General features: G+C 39.4%; 1 protein-coding gene across 3 annotated transcripts in view; it reads right to left on the reverse strand.

Moving 5' to 3' along the window:
* Nucleotides 1-25618, reverse strand: part of LOC149191514 (nodulin MtN21 /EamA-like transporter family protein) — a 338056-nt gene that overhangs the window by 260984 nt on the left and 51454 nt on the right. For all 3 annotated transcript variants that reach the window (XM_089404310.1, XM_089404311.1, XM_089404309.1), the window contains one exon: nucleotides 7218-7409. In XM_089404310.1, the coding sequence (XP_089260436.1) occupies nucleotides 7218-7409 (192 nt within the window). The remainder of the gene's footprint in view (nucleotides 1-7217; nucleotides 7410-25618) is intronic.

The raw sequence follows: 25618 nt of genomic DNA on the forward strand, positions 1-25618 counted from the left end.
TTGTAGTCAAGAGGACTACATGCTGAGGCAGGATCCTTGAGGTGCCCAAAATCTTGGATCATATCCGGCTACGGGAGCCCTTAATGACAGTAGCATGATGACAGGTGTCAGGTGGAGCAAGGTGTGATGGAGTGACAAGGCAGTGCTAGAGTGCAGAAGTCTGTAGTAGTGTACTGGAAGTTGCAGCAGCGCAGTGGCAGCAGAGGGAGCATAGTATAGCAGTTGAGGTAGCTTCAACATCACGAGGCTTCCAAACTGACCAGGGTGTCAGTGTTTGGGTGAAGTCAGTTACTTACTTCTCGGTAACTATGTTGCAGTGCAACAGTTAGCAGTGGCAGTGCTATGGGCAGCATGATGCAACATGTTGAGAGGGAGCTGCAGTACAGATGTAGTAGTGGTAGTGGCAGTGTCATGGGAAGCAGTGCAATAGATGTGAGGCAGCAGGCCAAGCATCAGCACAGGTACCAATGCGGAGGATCAATGTGATGTTTCTATGGTGAAGCATTGCTAGAGCACATTCCTCGCTAAGAGGGGGTGTCGATTTTTGGTAGCATCGGATGTGCTTTAACCATAAAAATTGGTGGAGAGGCTAAGGCACATGAGATCTCTAAGACCCAAAAATCGTTAGGAGAAATTCCACCCGGATGATGAGATATTAAAATATTTAAAATTTTTAATGGGGTTCCTAGGTCTAAACTTAGGAAAATTAAAATATTAATGTGTATTAATATAAAATGGGTGAGAAAGTTCTGAATAACGAGGATCAAGCCAAATCTAATCTTAGCCGTTGATTAGGGACTTAATCTCAGCCGTTGAATCGTCAACAGGAAAAGTATAAGAGAAGGCTTGAGGGTCAATTGGAGACACACCAAGAAACTTGAGAGATCAATCAATTTGATTTTCTAGGAAGTGGGTTGCTGAGGAAATCAAACATATCAGAGAGGCAGCAGAGTGCTGGAAGAGGCAGCGCAGAGCCTTCGAGGGCTGACGCAGAGGCAGCAAGGGTTGACGCAGAGGCTGAGGAGGCCAACGCAGAGGACGCATAGGGCCAAGAGGCTGACACAGATGCCGTAAAGGCTAACGCAATTGACGCAGAGGACTTCAGAGGCTGCGCTGAGGTGATTCAGTGGGACACACTGGGAGTTGATTGGTTGATGCAGAGCCAGAGATGGTGACGCGGTCCCTAAGGGGGTGACACAGTTCCAAAGAATGCGTAGAGCAGCTTTCGCTGTCCAGCACAAGGAATAGTCGGAGTCACTGTGGGATTGTTCATCTAGTTGCTGATCAACCAGAATATCGGTCTCCGGATAGAGGTATCGCTGCCAAGGAAATTCTCTGAAAGGTGAGCCATTTCTGGCAACCTAGTTGTATTCAGAATCTACTTAATAATAAAACCCTCTATATGCTGCATCGGTTTTCCCGCATTGGGTTTTCTCAGGGACGATTGTCCAAAAATAATGGTGTCCCTTGTGTTGTCTCAGTTTATTTTAGTTGTTGATCTGTATGTTTGTGAAGGCTACAATTGTGTTTATTTCAATATTTATGCATATAAATAACTTTTTAATGTAAAGAGCAAGTAGGAGATCATAAACCAGATATTGCAGTAGGGGTTTTTGATGTGTTAGATTTAGGAATTTTCACATTTCTTGTTCTTAGTGCTTCGACATTTTCTCCGAGACTATCTTTGGTCCTCGGCTTTTGACTAACCTTTTTGGTTTTAGCATATTGGATCTGTAGAGTTAGATTTTTGTTTGAGTGGCGACTCTAGTTATTCCACATTTTACAAGAGCGTATACTAGAAGACATCCAGATAGCCTAGTTAATCCTACTTCGGATCTTGAAAAGGCTTTCAGAGTTCAATTAAACAAGCTCACTTCTAGTAAACTTCTTGTTTATCTCAGACAGGAAACTCTCTCTGATATCCATTTGCTTTTTCAAGGTCAAGCACAACAAGATCCCATGGATAACTTGTTTGCCCCCTGTAATTTTACTAACATTCAAGGCTATCCGCATGATATTCCAAAAAAGGCCATTGATAAGTTGCCTTCTTTTCAAGGCAATAATGCAGTTAGTGCTAGTGATCACCTTAAGAAGTTTAATATTTGTGTGGGAAAGTGGTGCACTACTGCTAATTATAATCATGAAGATATTAAGATGAGGCTCTTTGTCCTTTCTCTGGAAGATGATGCTATGGATTGGTTTCATGATTTTTCGAATAATTCTTTCGATTCTCTGCAAGCTATTATCAATGCCTTTAAGAATAGATATGGAGATAAGAAAGAAGAAAGATATTTGCTTAGCGCTATTAGTACTATAAAGAAGAAGGAGAATGAGACCTTGGAAGAAATTAATAAGAGGTTTAATGATATTGCAAGGGATTTACCTCAAGATTATAAACCTCTTGAAAAGTCTCTCTTGGTTTATTATATCAATGCATTCCCTGCTGATCCTTCTTATGAGTTGTGGCGCGCTAAGCCTGCTGATGTGAAGGTTGCCCAGACTTTGGCTGAGGAAATGGAAAAATGTAGAAGAGCATCTGGGAAGTCTGAGATTCTAGGTTTTTCTAGGGGTAATCTTAAGAATGAATCAAAAGGAAAAGAAGTTAAAGAAGCTGATAAGGATCCCATTAAAGAATTAACGCAACTTATTAAAGATATGAAAGATTGATCATGCTAATCAGATAATTGCCCTTCAAAATCGTTTGATCAATATGGAAAGGTCTCAAGGAAATAAGATGCAAAATAATAATAATGCATGGCAAAAGAGGGGCCCTCCTAATGAGCAAAGACCGCCTAATCCACTTGAGTCTGCAAATGTTGTTGATCAATCTTTACCATATTGTAGACCTTGTGATAATTTTCATGAAGAGGCCACTTGCGCTATTGCAAGAGGAATCTTGGATGGTGGAAAGGCGGGGACAAGTGATCAGATAAATATAGTTGGTAAGGAACATCACTTGTCTATGGAGGATTGGATGGAGGTTGTTGAGAATAGTTATGATGTTGAGACGCTCCCATCTTCTTATAGTATTAATAATGTTAATGATGAAAAAGACATGATCATTGAGTTGTATGGAGAAAAGCCATCTCTAGAGCAAGTCTTGGAGATTGTGAAGGATAAGGGATTGACTTATCAGCGGAAGAATAAAGAGCAAAAGGAAAATCAAATTACCCCTAGAATTTCGAGCCCTGGTTTGAATATTGACTTGGGAGGTTGGATTAATAATGAAAATATCTTGGTTCCTGTCATTGAGATTCTAAAGATTCCCTCTCAAAAGTCTAAGTTATTGAAAGCTATTGATGCTCCTCATATTGATGAATCTCGTGAAAGGGCTCCTGAACCTGTATATTAGGATGCTCCAGTATATTTGCAAAATATGGATCCGGATAATAAAGATCATCAGCCATTTTTCATCACTTTAATTGTTAATGGTTTTCAAATTTCGATTATATAATTGCATGTTGGACTCTGGTGCATCAGCTTGTGTTATGACCAAGAGGGTCATGGAGCAGCTCAATTTGAGAAAAGACAGATAGCAGGTTAAAAACTAATGACAAAAGCCACAAGGAAAGACAGATAGCAGCAGCAAATTTCCCTGAAGTTCATGACAGCCTTATAAAAGAAAGGAACGCAAGACATGTTATCTGCCAGAAGTATCGTAAGGCATGGAAAGAGTTTGGTAGCTAAGGCTGCTAAATCGCAGGACTGTGAAGCTGACCCTCCTAATCTTTCAAGGGGACCTCATGCATTGGAGCTAAGTACCAAATTTTGTTATAAAATCTTTGTTGCACTTAATAACAGCAATTTTGCTAGTCCTATGTGCTACAAGATATGTTGGGATAATAGAAGTTATAACAAGGGAAGAACTGGAAGTTTTTTTCAGTTTATTTTCAGGGTTGGAAGGATGTCATGACTCTATTACAAGCTGCCAAAGCATTTTTACCTTGCTTCAACAATCCCAAGATAGAATGACAATGTACCTACTCAATTTCTTCCAAAGTTTCTGTTGATCCCCCAAAGATTGATTGGTTCCTTACTTATACAAGGATGCAATTATGTGAAGAGAACAAGAATGAAAACAAGTCACCTTCAAGAAATGTGAAGGCGGCAGAAAAACGGGGGCAGATTATGGAAACTACTGTGAACTTACTACCTCCAACAAAGGATTCTACTGTCTGCATCTTATTGTTGGAACTATGGAAGGGTGTTTCTATACCATGAGGAGTTTCGTCTAAAGTGAAGTATATTTCGGCAAGAGCACACAATTGTTCACTTATTCACCTATAAATTGGGATGTGCAAGCAACAACTATTGCATAATGACACCTTCAACCAACAGTATGATTATTGGCCTGCAGGAAGAAAAAGGGAGTGCTGATATGACAGAAGTAAGGGCGGAAGGAAATATTTTATTCTTAAAATTTGAAGAGGAAATTATGCAGCATCCAGACATGCCATTGCTTGAGGACAAACAATGTTGGGATGGGGAGATTGTAATATCCCCTATGGATTAATTTCCCATGGGAGGATGAAATAGCCTATCCAACCCCGTAGACTATAGTTTTGACAAAAAGGGAAAGCCCAATTATTCAATGTTTGGGGCAACATTGGGTAAATTTTGGGTCAGTGGGGGCAAAAAACCCAAATTGGGGGTGGCACTTGCAACCCCTCACATAATAGTAAACCCCATAAGAAATTCTAGAAATAGAGGAGAATTGAAATCACTTTTCATCATTGGATTTGATATCTTTGTTTTCTTGAGTCTGAGGCTCTGAGGGTTTTAAGATCCCTTCTTTTGATTAGCTCCAGTGAAGGTGATCCTACCCCATCTAATCCTTTCGTCTAGTTTCAATGGAGTTGATCCCACCCTACCTAGACATCAATTTTCCTTGTTCTGGCACAACATATTTCGTGGAGAAGTATGGTATGATTTTAGCACCTTCAGAAGTTCGCTGTTCAGTCGGAAGACTCGATCTGTGGTTTGTTTGAGGACAGCTTGTGGGCTGTTAGTTTGGCACAATTTTGGTCAACTGTAATATTGGGTCTGCGGCTCGTTGAAGGCTGTTTATTGAGGATGGATTTGGCACTGCTTTTGGCCAACCGAGGGAGTTTTGTCTGCAGCTTGGAAGATGGATCTGACTTGAGGATAGTGAGGCATAGGCCACAGCCACAAGGGCCGCAAGGCCAGGGTGATGTCTGGCCACAGTGTGAAATTCCAATACTAGAATCCTATTGCAGCAACTGGTATTATTTCTTCTAAGTGATAAATTAATTATTCAGTTTATTGTTACGACAACATCGAAATAAACACACTACAACCTTCACAAATGAAAATTGCAGAAATAAATAGCGCTGGAACTGAGAAAATACTAGCACACACACATAAAAATAACACCGTTGTTTTTGGACAAAAGTCCCTGGAAAAACCCAATGCGAGAAAACCAGTGCAGCAAATGAGGGTTTTATTTTATTATGCAGCAGTGAAAATATGAGTACAACTATGGATGCCCAACTGGCAATCCAAACAGCAAGAATATCTGGGAAAAATTATTGAAGGGAATTACCCTTCCTCCACAAGCAATCCCAGCACAACCTGCCTTCAAAAAACTTGGCCTCCTAAAGCCTCTGCGTCAGCCTTTGTGCTACTCTGCCAAGTCTCTATGACATCAAGCCTCCAACCAGTCTCTGATGAAGTCATTATGCCTGCCTCAACTGAGGAAATCATCTCTCCGACACTCTGGAACCTCTACCCAGCCTCTGGAACCGAGAACAAATTTTTCCTCAGCTAAATCAAACTGCCAATCTAAAGCAACTGCGCAGTCCTCTGCACTGCCTCACTAGGAATAACTCGGCCCTCTAGCTGTTGCCTCTCCAGATCTGAAAAACTTCCTCCGAATCATTGTCCCTGCCCCTCACTCATTGCTTAAATCTTTCGCTCTCAGGCAGCTGATTGCTGCTACTCTGGAAATCGATCTACCAAGGAAATCGAATTTCTGGTGATCTCAAGTGTGTTCTCCATGTGCCCATCAACTTCCTCTTATAACCGACTGTCGGAGCACCAACGGTCAAGATTAAAACTTAATCGATGGCTAGGATCATCTTGGAATCAATCCGTGTGAGTTTCTAGATGATTCTCACCTTGACTTAATTAACACTGATTAATTAACCAGTTTTCCTAACTTTAGACCCAATAAACATTAAAAAATTGGTTAATAATCTAATTGAGTCACTTCTAGCTGGAATTTCCATAAACGATTGATAGGTCTTGGAGATCTCATGTATTCTAGCCTCTCCACCAAATTTTGTGGCTAGAACACATCCGATGCTACAAAAACTAACATGCAGAAACTGTAAGGAAAATTCTTCAGTCTAGCACAATATTTTGGAGCATCTTTGATCTGGTTGCTAAATCTATCTAAAGAGATTGAAGTAGTGTAGGATTTTTATTGTTGTTGTTTACTAAATCTATTGATCTTGCAAATTGGGACTGTACTGGTGGATCAAGTGGATTGGACAGGCATACTGTCAATAGGGTGATCAGCCCTCATTTATTGTGTTTTTAAGAATCATATTGCTGTTGTAGTCTTGACTCTTTATATTAATCATGCATATCTACTATTGTGTGAATAGATGATGTGTGCTGCTGTTATGTAATCTTCTCTGATTTATTTAGAAAACTGTAGTCAGCATTAGAGCCCTAAGGGCGAAAAATTACCCTAGGACACTACACCATCAAATCAAATATGCATGCTTCCAACAAATGGAATGATGATGCCACCAAGGTTATAATCCATAAACTAATGAATGATGCCAAAACGATGATCCAAGATATAATATGCATCCCAGCACCAACACGTTGGCTCCGAAACCAAAAATTCTCCAAACACAGCCTGCTTAGGCAAGGTCTTCAACCTGGGACAATCCTCGTGCTATATGAGGGGTATCAAACAGCAATTGACTTTCAGCTTTCTAACTCTTCAATATCCATTCTTCACTAAAAAAAATGGCTTCTACAAAATTTGATATCTTTGATTATATGAACTACTGGTTTGCATATTCTAAACTGATCTCTAGTGGCCTTATATGTTTTAGTGCATCTCTGCTTCTTATTTGCATTTTCACACTTTCTAAGTGCTCAAATTTTCAATGAGTATAGACAGGAAAATGAGGAAAATGAAATAACATACAGATAGTTATTAATACAGCTCTGCAACATACCCATCCAGTGGCCATGACAGGATCTGAATACTTGCACACCCAACGGACCATTACAGTTCCTACAGCCATGCTTTGAGCTGCAAGGAACATCCACCACTCTCCACTTCCCCAAAGTGTTGAAATGCTTTTCTGGACAGCTTCACTTTGAGATACTACCATTTCAGAGATATCATTACCATAAAATGCAGGCACCTGCCAGTCAAATATAATGTTAAAAACTATATAAATTGACTAGGCAGGGAAAAAATTCACGGTCTATGTCACATACGCAGATGGATATATTTTGACATTTTTCATAGTAAATCAGTCTGAATTACAGGTATTAGCTGCCTTGCTCAGTTAGTTGTTGAAGATTCTAGGAATATCGAATGAAACAACTAATGTCAAAAAATAAAAAACAGATACCACTGTAATATGGTCTTGGTCCAAAAGCAATTGATTATGAACATACAGAAAAATGCTTTCCTACAAGCACATAAAATTAAATTCATAGCAGTTAATGAATTTCTTGTTGGTGTTTTGGGTAGCATCGGGACTATTCTCACGTGTGGGGCAAGTGGGCTAAGTGAGGGGGCTTTGCACCCATAGAACCATGGTATTTTGATGACCCATACTATAATACCATTTGGAAAAATATAAGTACAAGGGTGAGCGATTCATTATTGTTGTTGGCAAGGGAGCATCTTGTAAAGGAGAAGGTTGGGTAGGCCTGAGACCTAAGTTGCACGATACAGGTAAACGGGTATGAGTTTTCGAAACAGGTACGGGTACAAAACATGACCCCCCCAAATTTTGGAAATGGGGAAACGCTATATATATATAAGGACATTTAAGAAATATGTGCAATCATAAAGTACACATGATACATTATAAATTTATTACATAATGATTAAATTGTCTGATGTCAATGCATAAACTATCAGTCTCTAAATTTACATCACATTTACTCATGAATGATCACATAATGAAAATAACAATATCCAAAATCAGCCTTTATTATATATCCAAATTTCAAAATCAGCCTTTATTATATATATGAGGCCGCAAGTACAATAAAGACAGCGAGGCTGCAAGTACTATAAAGACTAAAGACTAATATCCCTCAACCCTCTTGGCACAAGAAATTTCTAATTTCTTTTCTCGTGCTTGATTGGGAGTCTCCTCCTGCATAGTCGAACGACCTTGGTGCTCTCGCTTAAATACAAGTTCCATACCCTAGTACCTAGGTGCTCTTGGTTATTGGGAGTCTCCCCTGCATAGAGGGCTTGGTGCTCTTGATTAAATACAGGTTCCACACCCTAGAACATAACAAAATCCAATTGAAACATTGCAATCCCCCCAATCCTAAAATCCTGAAAAATTGATAAGTCCACTAGAAATTGAGTGAGATCTAAAATTCTACTTTCTCCTTATGAAATCCAATGAGGGCGAAACCACTCTTAAACATCCTGAGTCATTTCATGGTAATGTTAAAAATTTAAGTAGAAGTGGCATTCTCCTTAATGTTAAAAATTTAAGAATTTAACATTACCATGAATTGCATATCAACACTAGGCCCATAGGCTTGAACATTACACTGACCCACTCAAAAAAAATTGTTTCCAATCTTCAATAGCTCCCTGAAAAAAAAGAGTCACTTTATCGTTGAAACATGGTTGTATGACCTAGAAACATGTTTCAGGTCGTACTGGGCCACGTTTCAGCCTCTTGAAACGTGCCTGTACGACCTGAAACGCGTCTCCAAGCCATACCAAACGTGTTTCAACGTTTTCGTATTGTTTCTGGCCAAAAACGCCCTTTGACCCAACGTTTCCTGCAACATAGCCTAAGACCTATGGAGGGACGAGAGAGCCTGTGGAAGGTGGTTGGCAGCCACAGCACAAGTGCAATAGAAGGCCAAGTAGGTCTTGTTACCCACCATTTTGTGCGTGATATCCCTAGGAGAAAAAATTTCTCCAAGATGGTCCTCAACCGGCAACGAGCAGCCCCTTCTAGCCATCAACTAGCTCGTTGTGTCATTTCTCCGCCACCTGAGCTAACCACGTGGTCCCTCACACTCCTATCATGATCGTGTGTTTGAAGGTTGACCTCCCGAACCTAAAGGTATGCCTTGTCATTTGGTAATTGAGTATTGCAGTTTGCTTATCATGGACACTTTTGGGCATGGATTAATGGGGGGATTCAGCAGAAAGAGTGGGCTAGGTCTGTGCTTCTGTGCTTCTGTCCTCTAGACCTCTTTTGGATGTAACCGTTGGATCTTAGTCTCATGGGATCTCTTTCACTGACCTTTGGGTTTCAGGGTGGTACTACATGGGAAACCCCGATTTTGGTTGTGTGGTCCCGCTCCCTCATCCACATACATTACTCCCCTTCCATTCATTATAGCCCCATTCATTATTCTTCCTGCCTGGGTCCACATAGGGTTAGCCTTCCCTTCCCCTTGCCCACACCTTGGGTCGAGCTTGGAACGACGCCCCAAAGGCTGATGTAGCTAAGAAGAAAAGTAAAAGCATAATTGGCCATATTCAACAGGAAAATGTACCACAAAATGCAAAAGATGGTCGGGACAAACACACTTGGCACATGGGCAAAAACCAGTGCATGAGCTCTACCCCATTCTCATGGCCATCATCTTGGTTCCTATAGGCCCTAGATGAGCCATTTTTATCATTCAGGAACCCATCATTGTCCCAACCCCTGGTGGGCAATGAACCGCCCCAACTCAAAGGGCGTATCCACAGCTATACTTTACATATCATGCCCTTACTCCTTGAGCCCCGAGCAGTTAACCAAGGAAAAATCATAAAAGGAAAAAGGCATATGAAGAAGGGTGGAAAAATCAAGGTCGTGGTAACTCATGTACCACGATTGCTCCCTCCTATACAATATATATCAAAGCGTGGTCTTCCCTTTTATTAGCTACCCTTGTACCCCAGCATGTGGCCCAGGGCAGCTCCTTTCATTCCTTACTCCATTCGTTTATTTATCACACGCCACCACCTTTTGAAGGATGTACCTTGGACACACTATCCCCTTTAAAAGTAGAAACCGCCTAATCGGATACTTGGCTAACCCCATTTGGAGCTTGGAGACATTAGCACATGCCAAAGCCCACTATGGAAGGGCATTCCATTATCAAGTGCCCACCTGTTTTCCATGGTTTGTAAGCTTTTTAACTCGATTTCCTTTAATGAATTGTTGTACTAGAAGGGTAGGGAACGCATTGGATCTTATGCGAGATTGTAGATGGTCAACATTTTGGATTTGGTCTCCCGATACAAGGTCCTAACGCTCTAGAATGCTACATTGGCACATGTAAGTTGTGCGTTGAGAGCCATGGGCCTCCACAGCAGTAGACAACACTCCATGGATCCCCAGATATGTTCAGATATTGCTCGAGATTCACCTATTGAACGAGGATGCACCTGGTTCACCATGCCCAGCCAGCCCCACAATTGTACCATGCACTTGGCAGATGAGCAAGGACTTGTATGCGGATGTGGCATCACTTACACCATCATCTGAGCCCTTACAAAATGTCTACAAGCATCTTCGACCTACTTAGAGACCTATGAGGTTAATTATGTGCTCTCACACCCATTGAGAGTACCATAGGTTAATTATTTAGAGAACAAGGGGCCAACCCCTTGTCCACTACTTTTAAGAGTCTTATTCATCATTTTGGCACTTATGGACTTCATCGCGCTTCTTAGAAGGCCCAACGACGTGTATTGTTGATCATGCAACTTCTTGAGAGGCTTATTCTTTGTTTATGAGCTAGTTTGGTGGGCTTGTCACCAAAAGTTAGTTATTTTGCACATTATTTTATTTTAGGGGCTAATGTAGGCCCAGGTAGTTAAATCAAACTCATTAGAAGTGTATAAATAGAAGTGATGAGGATTCATTTTAGAATCATCACTTGGTTTGGACTTGTATCTCTTTAGATATTTTCGCCATTCCTTCTTGGTGGACGAAATTTGGGAGCATGGTGTTATTCTAGGTTGTCATTGATGTCAATATAGCAATGTTTGTGATGGCAAATTCTTTGATACATGATTGCCCGTTGATGCCCATTGATCATAATGCGCACAGTGATGAAAGTTTGATATATGATGATATGATGATATGGAGGTCAATTGAACAGCAAATAACGCAGGAGGTCAATTGAATAGCAAATGACGCAGGAGGTCAATTGATCATAAATTGAACAGCAAATGACGCAGTAGATCCAGTAAAGCAATAGGAGCAAGAAGCCAAAGAGTAAGATGAAGAGTTTATCGAAAGCCATCAAAGAAACAAGTCATCGGAGCAAGAGAAGCAGGTTATCGCATATGCCCAAGGGTAAGTGTTATTGAAAGAACAAAGAGCAATAGCAATAACGGAGGAGTAAAGAAGAAAACCATTGGAAAAGCGGAAGAGTGAAGAGAAGTCACAGGAGCAACAGCGATCAGAAGAGCAGGGGTAAGAAAGTACGAACTTCCTTGATCGTGGCTGAAGTCTCACACTCAATCCTAGTTGTCGATCTCATAGTCAACCCTTAGATCACGGTCAATTGCGGGGGTTAAGGCCAGTTTTAATCCATGTGCCAGTCGAAGTCCCACAAACCATCGATTGCGATAACATTGTGGACCCGCTGCACCATTATAATATGTCCTAAAGAAATATTGCATCCATCGCATATCGCAAGTCTTGAAGAGATGTAACGATGGTAAAACCTCTGATTGCGATATCATATTGCGGACCCGCTGCACCACTATAACATGACTTTATACAATTTCGCATCCGCAGTATCGCTAGTTTCTAAGGGATGTCAAACTGCCAATTGCGATAAGGTTGTGGACCCGACGGGTTTATTAACAACTGCTTAAGATCATATCGCATCCACTCCGTCGGTCGTAGGGGATCGACTATGTTATGAGAAGACCTCCGGAAGTTGCGATTGCGATTAAAGGTGATGACGTGGCATGTGGGACCTCCATATGGGTAACATATCTCAAGCATCTATCACAGAGAAGAGGTAACAGTTCACAACTCGTGAACTTGAAGGAACAGAGGAAGCCGAAAGGTCAAGCGAACGAAAGAAGAAGTCGAAAGTTCGAGAAGCCAAAGGTCTAGCAAATGATGAAGGTACAAAAGAAGCCGAAGATCGAGTGAGAGAAAAAAAAAAGGAGCAGGACAGAAGTAAGCCGTAGGTCCAGCAGGAGAGGAGGAAGCCGAAGGACGAAGCAATTCTGTTGATTGGGTTAATATTTGAAAGGCTCGGACATGTGATGAATTAATCAAGTACATAACGCAGCCTGAAGAACAATTTTGTGAAGGGGAAAAATAAAGTTTCATCTGACATCGTTTGAAGGGAGCAGTAGCTAGCACCAGCATTGAAGCGTTTGTGAGTCTGTTTCTGAGAAGTACGAGATCGCGATAGCAAGAACAGTGAGAAGCAGTCACGTTCGAAACAGTGACCACAACAGTGAAGAACAGAGGCCTGAAAATAGAGAATTGCTTTTGTGCATACATTGGGCCTTAGCGCAAATATCTTGTTGGAAAGCTTCAACAAATCTTGAAAACATTATTGGAGATCATGATGCCTATTTGAAATCATCATGAGGTAACTTTGCAGACTCTGCTAGGGCAATATGAAGAGTTGTGAAGACCCCTTCATATGAAGACAAGTTGTCATTGATGTAGCAGTAAAGGTGTAGATAGACAGAATTTAGTGAAGAAGATGTTGGGAGCAGATAATAACTACCAAACATATCTAGACAATATATAGCAGAGGGTTGGAGTGTAACAACCTATCTATAATATAGAGAACACAAGAATATTATATGATAGCTACATATGCATGTATTGCATGCACCGCACTAGTATTTATATACCAAATTAACTATAAGTATTAAATATCATGACACTCCTTCAAATAGAAGTTATATTCACCCATCAACACCCATATTGCTTAATGCATCATGATTAATGGGCAAATACCAATGATATAAATTTAAAATGTATAATGTAAAAATAATTATAAAGAGATAGATGTTAAAAATTAAGCTAATATTAAAAGATGGTTATATAATTATATATCTTAGAATATTAATAAATTAATAAAATGATAAAAAAATAAATTAAAGATAAGGTACCTAGTATGAACCTAGGACCTTTACATTAAAAACAAACAAAAAAGAATATTAAACCAAAACTCATAATACGTATCAATATACCTTTAAAAAGAAATACATATCACGTGACATGGGAAGGGTGTCACGATCATAGTTACCAAATTCGGTCGAATTGATGGAAAAAATTCGAAAATACGGCAGTTCGGTTCGGTTTGCGAACTAATTCGTTAATTCGAAGTTCGGTACGTCATGCTCAGTTTACAAGAGCGCATAACAGTTTTCTGCACAGCCAATTCAGTTTACAGAGTTTTCCACGTCGCCCCTCTGCTCCTGAAAAACCCAGCCAATTCAGTTTACAGAGTTTTCCACGTCACCCCTCTGCTCCTGAAAAACCCTTTTCCACAGCCGATTCAGTTTACAGGAGATAACAGCTAACAGCAGTTTTCCAGGTCCCCATCTGCTCTTCAAAAACCCTTTCGCCTCCATAAAACTGCATACAGCTAACTGTTAAAATCGCATCCATAAAACTGCATACAACTAACCGTTAAAATCAGATTCAACTTTCCATTAACGAAATTAGATTTGATGGACATCAGAGCAACTTTCCAAGAGAGGGCAGGTTAAGTCTTAATGAATGGTAAATTTCATCGATGAGATTTTAGGAAGTATATTTTTTAGCAAGGTTGTTATTGGTTGGTTTTTTAATCTCTAAGTTTCCCAGACCTGAGATGACACGTTAATATAAGTCTTAATGAATGGTAAAGTTGGTTCGCTTTTTAATCGATGAAATTTTAGGAAGTATGTTTTTTAGCAAGGTTATTAATGCAAAGTTGTTAATAGTTGGTTTTTTAATTGATGAGATTTTAGGAAGCATTTTTTTTTAAATAAGGTTGTTAATAAAATCTGTTAAAATCTGTTTACAGGGACAGCAATGACTCTGCGGACAAGCTTTCTAAGGAAGGTTTGCAACAAAATCTGGGAGTCTGGAAGATAGTTGAAGAATGTCAGGGACAGGTTCAATCATCAGATCAGCCACCATATGCGTAACATCAGTGCTCTGTTTTATCTTACTTTATTCTCGTTTTACAGCTTAACACAGACTTTTTTTCCGGCATTTAAAATTCTGGGATGACTGTTATTTCACCTGGACGTAATGTTTTCATACTGTTACATGGGTTGTTTTCCTCTTATTCTGTTGAGGAGACCCAACTACGATGGTTTGTGGATGACCTCTTGTCGGAGAGGACGATTTTTGCACATGGCTGTTCAGTGAAAAAACAGCTGATATAATTGTTTTTGCAGATGTCTTTTGTTTTTGCCAGATGATCAAAATGACAGAAAGGATGACTCTTTTTTGATTGCATGGACAATCAATCAGTAGCATCAGAAATGCTCATAGCATATGCAATGTAACTTTTTATTTTCTTAATAAAAAGTTCGCTTTTTCTTCGGAAAAAAAAAAATAAATAAATAAAAATAAAAATAAATAAAAATAAAAATCTGTTAAAAGTTAAGGAAAGTGATAAATAGATTATTTAGGACACTTAATATAACAAAAAATATGTGTTATATATTCATTAACTTTAAATACAAGAAAATTTGAGTAAATATTAAATTATAATATTTAAAGTTTGTATTATATAGAATAATAAATATTGTTGTTAATGGTTACAGTAAAAAATTTGATTTGATTAGATTAATGTTATTAGAAAATAATAGACATTTGTATATTTTAAAATTTCAAAATATTAGAAAAACAATATATTTAAATATTTGTAGACGTATACTCTCGAATTTTTTCCGTATTAAATTTTAAGTAATTGAATTTTTTTCGTATCGAATCGAATTCGAATTCGAATTTGGTTACTATGGTCACGATAAGGAGAAGCGGTGGGTTGTTGGTGGAGGGGCGGCCACCACCAAGAAACAGCATATAGGGGGCAGGGAACAGTTTTGGACGGGCATCGAGAGTAGAAGAAAGAACCAAGGGAAGAGACATACTGAAGAAGGGTGAAATTTATAAACCGGAGTTACCAACAGAAGGAAAGCCTTGTTGTTCTGAGGTTTCTAGGCACGGGGGAATAGTCTGCTTCAATTGAGAAGCTCACTGGACTGAGTATCGAGGTTATGCTCAGTTTGGCTGGGTGGTTTCGGTCTTTTGGTAACAGAAGCAGGAGCAGCTTGAGGCATCATCAACTGTAGGAATACAGGTAGGTACTCCATACCAAACTGAGTAATTTAGTTATATGAATGTTGGTTAAGTCATTTAAGCTGTAAACAGATTTGAAGAAAACACATATTATCTTTTAGAGCTTTACATTTCTAGTTAAATGACCCAAAGCCTTACACGGAGCCCTTGGGGTTCGTGCCTCAAAATTGGAAGGATTGGTGTCCTTGGAGTTGGTGCTCCTAAATCCAAGGTTGGTGCCTTGACAAGACAGGGTTGGTGCCTTGACAAGACAAGGTTGGTGCCCTGGAGGTTGGAGCCTCGCAATAAGTCCAAGTTGGTGCTTGGCAACTAGTTGGAGCCTATATACATTGTACTTGATTTATTGTAAATATTATATTAATAAAAGCATTTATTCCTGTTGTTCATTTTGTGTTCTAAATATAAATGATTTAACTGACAAAAAATAACAATTGAAAAGGAATACTGATTCACCCCCCCCTCAGTATTTCCAACAATTGGTATCAAAGCCAGCTTCTTCATATCAGCCTAACAGCTAGAAGAAGGATTCTTAGTCACAATGAGAAATCAAGAAGTGTCAGGAAGACCTCCTCTGTTCGATGGCACAAATTTTGGTTTTTGGAAAAAAAGAATGTCCTACTACTTAATGTCCCTTGGACCTAAAGTTTGGCATTCGATTTTAAATGAGTACACAGCTCCTTCCACTCTTCCAATAGATCAAGACGAAAGGAAAGTTTACGTTGCAAATGCAAAAGCCTTAAATTCCATCACTAGTGGAATCATTGATTCTGAATTTACAAAAGTCATGAATTGTGACTCGGCCAAAGAAGTATGGGATAAGCTAGTTAGCTTATACGATGGGGACTCCAAAGTTAAGAAGGCAAAGCTTCAAACTCATAAAAGGCAATTTGAAACTCTGAAAATGGATGATGAAGAATATATTGCATCATACTTTCTCCGAGTAGCTGAAGTGGTCAACTCTCTTAAAGGATTGGGAGAAAACATTGAAGAAAGCACTATTGTTCAAAAGGTCTTAAGATCTCTCCCAGACAGATTTGACTCCAAAGTAAGTGCTATAGAAGAAATGAAGGACCTAGATACTCTCAAGATGGATGAACTTCATGGAATCCTCATTGCCTATGAGATGAGAAAAGGAAGCCCAAGTTCCAAAGATGCAGCATTCAAGGCCTCAAAATCAAAAAAGGGGAAAGAATGGAATACCAGTAGTGATGACTCCGATGTTGAATCCGAATTGGCGCAATTTGTATGAAGACTAAAGAAAGGATCTAAGCTAAAAGGTAAGTACCCTCTTATTTGTTTCAAATGTGGAAGAATAGGTCATTATGCTGCAAAATGTCCTCTTAAGCATGATAGTGATGGTGAGGAAAATTCTAAAAGGATGGTATACAAAAAGAAAGGGTTCAATAAGAAGAATTTCTTCTCTAAGCAAGATGAGTCTAATGAAGGTGAATTTGTAGTCATCAAAAAGAAATCAATTAATCAGTTCCCTCACTGCAGAGGAGGTAATGATGAATCAGATGAAGAAAATGACCATGTTGGAAGCCAAGAAGTATTATTCATGGCATTCACAAATGATGATGATTCAGGTCTAGAAGGAAATGTAGATGAATTATTAATGAGTGCCATTGAAGAAAATGAGAAATTATGAAATAAAATCATCTCTCTCAAGGTAGAAAACGAGGAAACAAAAAGAAGGGAAGACCTCTTGAAAAATAAGCTAAAAGAAAAAGAAGAAATTTGTGAAGAATGTGAAGCCGAAATAGTATCTCTAAGGAAGGAATTGTAGCAAGTCAAAAAGGGTTGGGAAAGCTCTCAAATACTTGACATTATCCTAAATAATCAAAAACCTCAACATGACAAATCTGGGATAGGTTTTAAAGGAGAATCATCAAGTACTAAGAATAATGCAAAAAGCTATGCCGACATACTTTCTAGCAACCCAAAAGAAGAAAGATTATTTCATCAAAGGCCCATCTCAAATCCAAAGAATGAAGAGAGAGTAACTCCAAGGAAGAATGTTGATTCAAATCATGGCTATTACAACAGGTACAAAACTATCTTTTTTGGGCATTGTTTTTATTGTAAAAATTTTGGTCATCAAGCTAAACATTGCATGGCCCGTAAGAATGAAACACCAAAATTGAAGGATCAAACAAACAAACCATATGGTCTCAAAGGGCAAGGACAAATCAAGACCTACAACTCTTTTGATCCCTTGGCCAAATTTGATCCAATTTTCTCATTATGTAATGATAATGGACATAATGAACAAAATTGCCCCCTCAAAAGAAGAAAAGCAAAAAATGAGAATCCCAACACAGATAAATGTGGCCTAGCTCTATGTGCTCAGAGTGATGAAAATCATTGGTTTGTGGATAGTGGGTCCTCCAGACATATGACAGGGGACAAAAGGAAGTTTGTCTCATTGAACAAAAAGGAAGGAAATGTATCTTTTGGAAGTGGATCTGCCAAAATTGTTGGAAAAGGAACTGTTACCCTTATTAATGGAAAAGGAAAGGCTCAAAATGCTTTGCTAGTAAACGGGCTCAAACACAATCTCTTGAGTGTTAACCAAATCTGTGATCAAGGACATAATGTTGTCTTTAGCATTAAAAGTTGTGAAATAAGAAACTCTTCCTCAGGGGAACTTGTGGCGAAAGGGGTTAGAACTTGGAACATTAGATAACGTCTACATTCTAAACAAAATTCAAGAAGATAAATGTTACTTAAGTCAAACAGATGAAAGTTGGTTGTGGCACAAGCGACTTAGACATACAAGTTTCGATAACTTGATCAATATCAGCAAGATTAATGCAGTACGAGACATCCCAAAGTTATTCAAGCCAAATCAAGGAGTATGTGGTCCATGTCAACATGGAAAGCAAACTAGAACTAGCCACAAGACCAAGGAGTTTTCTACATCAAAACCTTTGGAGATCATCCATGCTGATTTATGTGGACCAACTAGAACTCTGGCACTCCAAGGAGAAAGGTACTTTGCTTTATTTGTTGATGACTATACTAGAATGATGTGGGTATATTTCATAAAATATAAATCCGAAGCATTTGAGTGTTTTAAGAATCTTAAAGCTCTTGTAGAAAATGAAAAGGATTCTAAGATTAAATGTCTTAGAACAGATAGAGGGGGAGAATTCACATCAAAAGAATTTGATGAATTCTGTAAAGTACATGGAATCGAAAGAGAACTCTCTGCTGCCAGAACACCCAAGAAAAATGGGGTAGTTGAAAGAAGAAACCGAACAGTTCAAGAAATGGCAAGAACAATGTTAATAGCAACTAACTTGCAGCCAAAATTCTGGAGAGAAGCAGTCGGGACAACTGTTTATACCTTGAATCAAACTCAACTAAGACCAAATAATGAGAAGACTCCTTATGAATTAGGGATAGGAAGACCTTCTTCAGTAAAATACTTCAAGATTTTTGGAAGCAAAAGCTTCATAAAAATCAATGATGGCTCACCAGGAAAATTTGATTCTCGGGTTGACGAAGGGATATTCCTTGGATATTCTACAAGGAGCAAAGCCTACAAGTGCCACAATAATCGACTACGGAAAGCATTGATGTGAAGATTGATGAAGACCTTCCAGAAAAAGAAATTGAAGATCATGAAGTTGACCCTCTCATTGAAGAAGAACTTGAAAAAGAGGAAAAAGATCAAGAAAAACACAAGGAAAAAGAACCATCTCAAACCCCTTCAAAGATGAAGTTTCTCCAAAAACATCACCCAGAAGAGCAGATTATTGGCAATATAGATGTAGGGATGCAAACCCGAAGAAGGATGACAAGTACACCAAAGAAAAATGATGTTACTCTCCTATTCATGATAGAACCAGAGACATTTACTCAAGCAAGGATCCTCATTGGGTAAAAGCCATGGAAGAAGAAATGTCTCAAATCGAGAAGAACGAGACATGGGAGTCAGTACCTCGTCCAAAGGATAAAAATATAATTGGAACCAAGTGGGTGTTCAAAAACAAAATGAATGAAGATGGACAAATCATCAGAAATAAGGCAAGGCTTGTTTGTAAAGGTTATTCACAAATTGAAGGAATCGAATTTGAAGAAACCTTTGCAACAGTAGCTCGTGTGGAAGCTATAAGGATGTTCTTGGCATTTTCTTGCTCAAAAGGATTTAAAATCTATCAAATGGACGTAAAATCAGCATTTATGAATGGGGAACTCAAGGAAGAAGTCTACATGGAGCAACCAGAAGGGTTTAATCTAGCAGAAGGAAAAGACTTTGTTTGTAAGTTGAAAAGGCATTATATGGGTTGAAACAAGTTCCTAGAGCTTGGTACGCAAGATTGGATCACTATCTACAACAACAAGGCTTCAAGAAGGGGGTGGTAGGAAGTAATCTCTACATAAAGACGGATGAGGATAAGTTACTAGTCACTCTTATCCAATGTTTTAAGACTCCGACTCCGACTCCGACTCGGCTCCGACTCCGAAACGGTAATGACTCGGCCGGCTCGATTTCAATGACTCGGTCGTTGTAAAAAATACATTAAATATTTATTTTTTTTATTAAAAAACATAATTTTAAATATTTTAAACATAATTTTAAAGATTTTTATTCATGTTTCCAAACACACAACATTATAATATATATGGAAGACAACATATGATCAAAGTAGGCTCATGAACCAATCCACTATATCAAAATGGTACCCAATGGCAATACATAGTCAACTGTCATACATGATCAAAGACTCAAAACAAAATACAAATAACCAAGGAGGCTAGAAATGGCTTCTACAACAAAAGTAAACTGTGATGGTGACCAGACTGCAATACTAGTACTACTGGCTAGTAGCTACTGCCAGAGGAGCCAAGATCATCTCGACCAATCTCTGGATCATCATCATCAGAGTCAAACAAGGGGCCCCATGGCTCATCATCATCATCGTCTCCAACTGCAACTGTAGAAGTGGTACCAGTACCACTAGCAGGCTGTGCAGCAGATGCAAGCTGAGATAGAGTAGATATGCGGCTGCGCTTCTGTCGTGGCTGAGCAGAGGAAGCACCTACAACTGGAGTCCTTGCTGGCTGTGAGACTGAGGCTGGTGGATTGGGATCTGCATTCAACTGAACAGGCTGAAGTGGATGTTCAAGTTCATCAAGATCCTCATCAGGATCAAACTCTGGTGGACGACTCTCCACTACCCAATCTGATGTTGGATCAATGTCTTCCAACACAATGGGATCTGAATCAGGTCTTTTGTTCAGCAATTGGTTTCGTCTGAGCCGAAGGTTGTATTGGACAAAAACTAGATCATTCAACCGTTTTTGATCCAAACGGTTTCTCTTCTTTGTGTGAATCCTCTCAAAGACAGACCAATTGCGCTCACACCCAGATGCACTGCAAGTTTGACTCAAAATACGAATTGCAAACCTTTGCAATTGAGGGCACTGGCCACCAAAGGCCTCCCGAGTCCCACCATTGTGCTGCAAAAAAGATAGGAGTGTAATGAATTATGAGTTAGATGAAGGCTGAAGCTCAACAAAATTACAAATTATATCTAACTTTCAAATTATAAATGATTTAACAAACTTTAATAAAAAAAGTAAAACTGTAAAACCATTAAGAAATTGAAAATTGAAATTTTTGTTTACCTGGCTCATCTGCTTCTCTTGCAATCTTTGCTAGGTTCTTCCCAAAGGTACCTGTTGCATTGCTGAAGGATGTGACCTGTTGATGTATCTCCTGCTGATCAGACTCCGACGGGATCATGCGTTCAATGCAATCAACCAGTCCATCTCTGACCTCCCCCCTCAAAGCTCCTGACTCCTTAGCTTTATAATGATACCGTGGGTTCAAAAAATACCCAGCTGCATGTATAGGGTGATGGAGTTGATTGTTCCATCTTTCATCAATGATTGCCCAAATGGGCCCATACTTTGCCACTCTATCCTTGTATGCTGTCTTTATTTGCTCCTTTGCTTGATCCATAGCCTCATAAATGAAGCCCATAGCCAACCTTTCCCCATCCACCAACCGCAACACCTTAACTAGTGGCTCAACAAGCTTCACAATCTCTGCTGCCTTTCTCCAAAAAGTTTCTTCATGGACTTTCCTTTTCAATTCTTTGCCTTCTGGTTTGTTAGACCAATTGCTTTGATTCCATTCATCACTGGAAAACATCTTTTGCAAGTTTCTATGTTGGGAAAGCATAGATTGCAATGTCAAAAAATGTGTAGCAAATCTAGTGATGGCAGGCCTAATAATATCCTTGCCTCCAGTGTGTTTCCTCATGAGACTCAAAACCAGTGTATGATTGTAGATAAATTTTGTTATGCTTTTGGCATTATCTATAGTGTTTCTGACCCAATCTAATTTTCCAATATCCTCAAGCATGAGGTCTATGCAATGTGCAGCGCATGGGGTCCAAAATATGGTCTTGTGTTTTTCCTCTAACAGTTTACCAGCAAGAACATAGTTAGAGGCATTATCTGTGATGATTTGAACAACATTAGCCACCCCCACCTCCTCAATAACCTCATCCAATAGCTGAAACAACAAGTGGCCATCTTTTACCTTATCAGATGCATCAACTGATTTTAAAAACATGGTTCCCTGTGGGCAGAAGACAAGAAAGTTTATGATGGTACGGTTTCTTTGATCAGTCCATCCATCCGACATGATGGTACACCCTGTTCTTGCCCATGAGTCCCTGAACTCTTGCAAATACTCATTAATGGATTGAATTTCTTTCTGCAAACGAAACCCCCTTAGCTCTTGCATAGTAGGGCCTTTGAAGCCTTTTCCAGCAGCATGTATGGCATCAAACATAGGCTCATAATATGGTGAACGAGCAGCATTAAAGGGGATATCAGCATCATACCACCATCTAGCTATGTAGTCACAAGCAGTCTCCCTCAATTCTTTCTTCCAATGGTCATCTAAAGTGGGCTGAATTTGACCTTTACTAACTTCAGGACCATGTGCATCTGATGGAGAGGAGGGAGTGAAATAACTTTTGATAGTCACATCACCCTTTGTCAAATTCATTCTACCCTTTCCCTTATCTTGAACAGAACCAAAAGAGGGAGGAACATAACGGAAAGGGTTGGATGCCTCAGTTTGAGGGATAGAGGAAGAACCCTCAAAATCATAGTGGGGGTTGGTAGCCATCATTTTTTGTATCTCCCTCTTCCTCCCAATTTCAGCCTGTATCTCTTTTTGCCTAGCCTTATCTTCTTTAAATTTCCCAAAGCTGGCCAACAAATTCTTTCTAATCTCCTCAATTTCTGATGAGGTACATGGGGTAATTTGGCCTCTAATCCCTGCCAAGTGTTGTTTCAGCCTATTAATGCCCCCAGGACCTTCCTTAATTTTTCTATGGCAAAATTTGCAATGCATCTGACTATCAACCATTTCAACATATGCCCAAGCAGGATCTTTTGCTCTAGGTGCCATTTTTTGACTAGGAAAACAATCTGAAAATGAAAAAAAAAAAAAAAAAATTGATTCAATGTTCATTTATTTGACAAAAAACACTCTCTAAGCTTTCTTGATATGCACCTAAAATTTACTAAGCAAAAACAGATTTATAGAGGTGGAAAAAAATACCTCCAGGCACAAACTGCCTCCTCAAGCTTGCTCCAAGAATCAGCTCCTCAATGCTGCTCCAAATGGCTGCCCAAGAAGCTCCTCACTCCAGCTACAATGCTCCTCCAAGACTCCTCACTGCTGCTCCAAAACAAGCTCAAGAACTGCTCACTAATTCTCAAAGAAGACTCTCACTCAAATGCATAAGACTGTTGTGAGTGAATGAGAGCATTTGGGTGTCTTAAATAGGGTTTGGGAGGGGGAAATGGACCCCAAAAGCATTTAACAAATTACTATTACCCTTTGGAATCCATAAACTGCATTTAACTTTGTGAAAAATTACAAAAAAAGTGAAATTTTTTTAACAGATACGCTGCCCAGCCGTCCCAACATTGACTCGGCCGAGTCATAACGGACCCGGCCGGGTTGACCGAGTCACATATGACTCGGCCGAGTCATATGTGACTCGGTCAACCGAACCGGGTAGCTCGCCGAGTCACTGCCCAGGCCATCGACTCGGTTCGACTCGACCGAGTCGGAGTCGATTCGGCCGTTTTGTAAAACAGTGCTCTTATCTATGTTGATGATCTGATTTTTGCTAGTAATAATGATGAGATGAGCCATGAGTTTGCTCAAAAGATGTCAAAAGAGTTCGAGATGTCGATGATAGGAGTCGATGATAGGAGAGTTACCTTACTTCCTTGGACTACAAGTATCTCAAACCACGGCAGGCATGTTCATATCTCAAGCAAAATATCTTAAAGACATGCTTAAAAGATATGGAATGGAACACTGTGCACCCATGAGCACACCTATGACCACAGATTGCAAATTAAGCAAAGATGATGACTCTCCTCCGGTAGATGCAACTCATTACAGGTCAATAATTGGAGCCCTCCTATACTTAACTGCTACGAGACCTGACATTATGCAAGCAGTAGGAATGGTGGGAAGATTTCAATCAGCTCCTAAACAATCCCATTTGTTGGCTGTAAAAATAATTCTCAGATACTTGAAAGGAACTCCTGATTTTGGTCTTTGGTACCCTAAGAGCTCAACTCTTACTGTGACTGCATACACCGATGCTGATTGGGCCGGAAGTGTCAATGATCGAAAAAGTACTAGTGGAAATGCATTCTTCCTGGGAGATTGTCTAGTATCTTGGCTCAACAAAAAACAAACATCCATATCACTATCTACAGCTGAAGCCGAGTATATAGCTGCTGCAGATTGTTGTACTCAAATATTATGGATGAAGGAAGCTCTGAAAGATGTCAACATAGGTACAAATCAACCAATCACCATCTATTGTGATATCACAAGTGCTATCAGCCTCAACCAAAATCCACTGATGCACTCAAAGACCAAACATATACCAATCAAGTATCATTTCCTTCATGAACAAGTAGCTAAACAAAACATCATCTTGGAATATATCAATACTAAGGAGCAGATAGCTGATATTTTCACAAAACCTCTTCCTCGAGAATCATTTGAACATCTTCGCCAAAAGATGGGGGTTATTTCTCTAGCAACACATTAAGTTGATTCATAAAGATGTTGCATGACAGTGGGGAGCAGTTCAACAGGGGGAGTCCTTGTGCACTCCTTTGATTATCTATTCTTGTCTTAGAGCTTCTATATTGGCAATTTGTTGATGGTTGAATATATTCTCTTACATGTAAGAACATATTTAATGATATTCTTTCTTTTACTTTGTCACATACATTGATAATGGGATTTTTGCTATACTAGGGCTAATTGTGGCATGCATTATTGCGAAATTGTGGAATTATTGTTTCTAGATAGCATCTCTCGATGTATGGGCCATGTATGTTGAACGAATTTTCCTAGGGATAATTCTATGGTTGAATTCATCTTGATAAGCCATCTCATCTTGCAAAACGAATCTTTAATGTCACTCTCTTTTGCCCTAATGCTTAACGAAGTAGTCTTTGAAGCCTCCTTGACCTAGAAACGAAGTTCATTCTCATTATTCTTCTTGAGTCCAATCTCGCCAAAGGATTAGGCACTGGTCTACCATAAAGTGATCACTAAAGGAACCATTTTTCTTCACCTTTTCTTCTTTATTCTAAGTCTAGCCACGTTGGGGATCCGAAGGCATCACTTTCCCGACAAACTACCCGTAGAAAAACTTCGATCTCTTGGGAATTTCTGCATTGGTGTGTCTCCTAGGTCTCCTCCAAATTTGAAGGAATTCCGACGATGGGATTGTGAGATATCCCAAGCCCTAGCCTTGAGACCGATTTTTTCTCTAGGTTTCCCTAGGCTGGTACCTCATATGGATCATTTTAGCACCTTTAAGTAAAGATCCTTTCCTTGATCCCTTTCTCTTTCTTGTTTAGGTCAAGCTCATCAATGGTTGCTAAACTCCCTCCTCTTGACCTAACCTAGGTCCACTTGGTCCTGTGTGGTCCCATATCTTATCCAAGTCAACTCTTCAAAAACCACTTGGGAAACCAAGTTCCACAAGGATTTCAGG

This window comes from Pinus tabuliformis, chromosome 2_2 (genome assembly GCF_031772625.1).
Source record: "Pinus tabuliformis cultivar Carrire ecotype Pingquan chromosome 2_2, CPIR1, whole genome shotgun sequence".
Lineage (NCBI taxonomy): Eukaryota > Viridiplantae > Streptophyta > Pinopsida > Pinales > Pinaceae > Pinus > Pinus tabuliformis.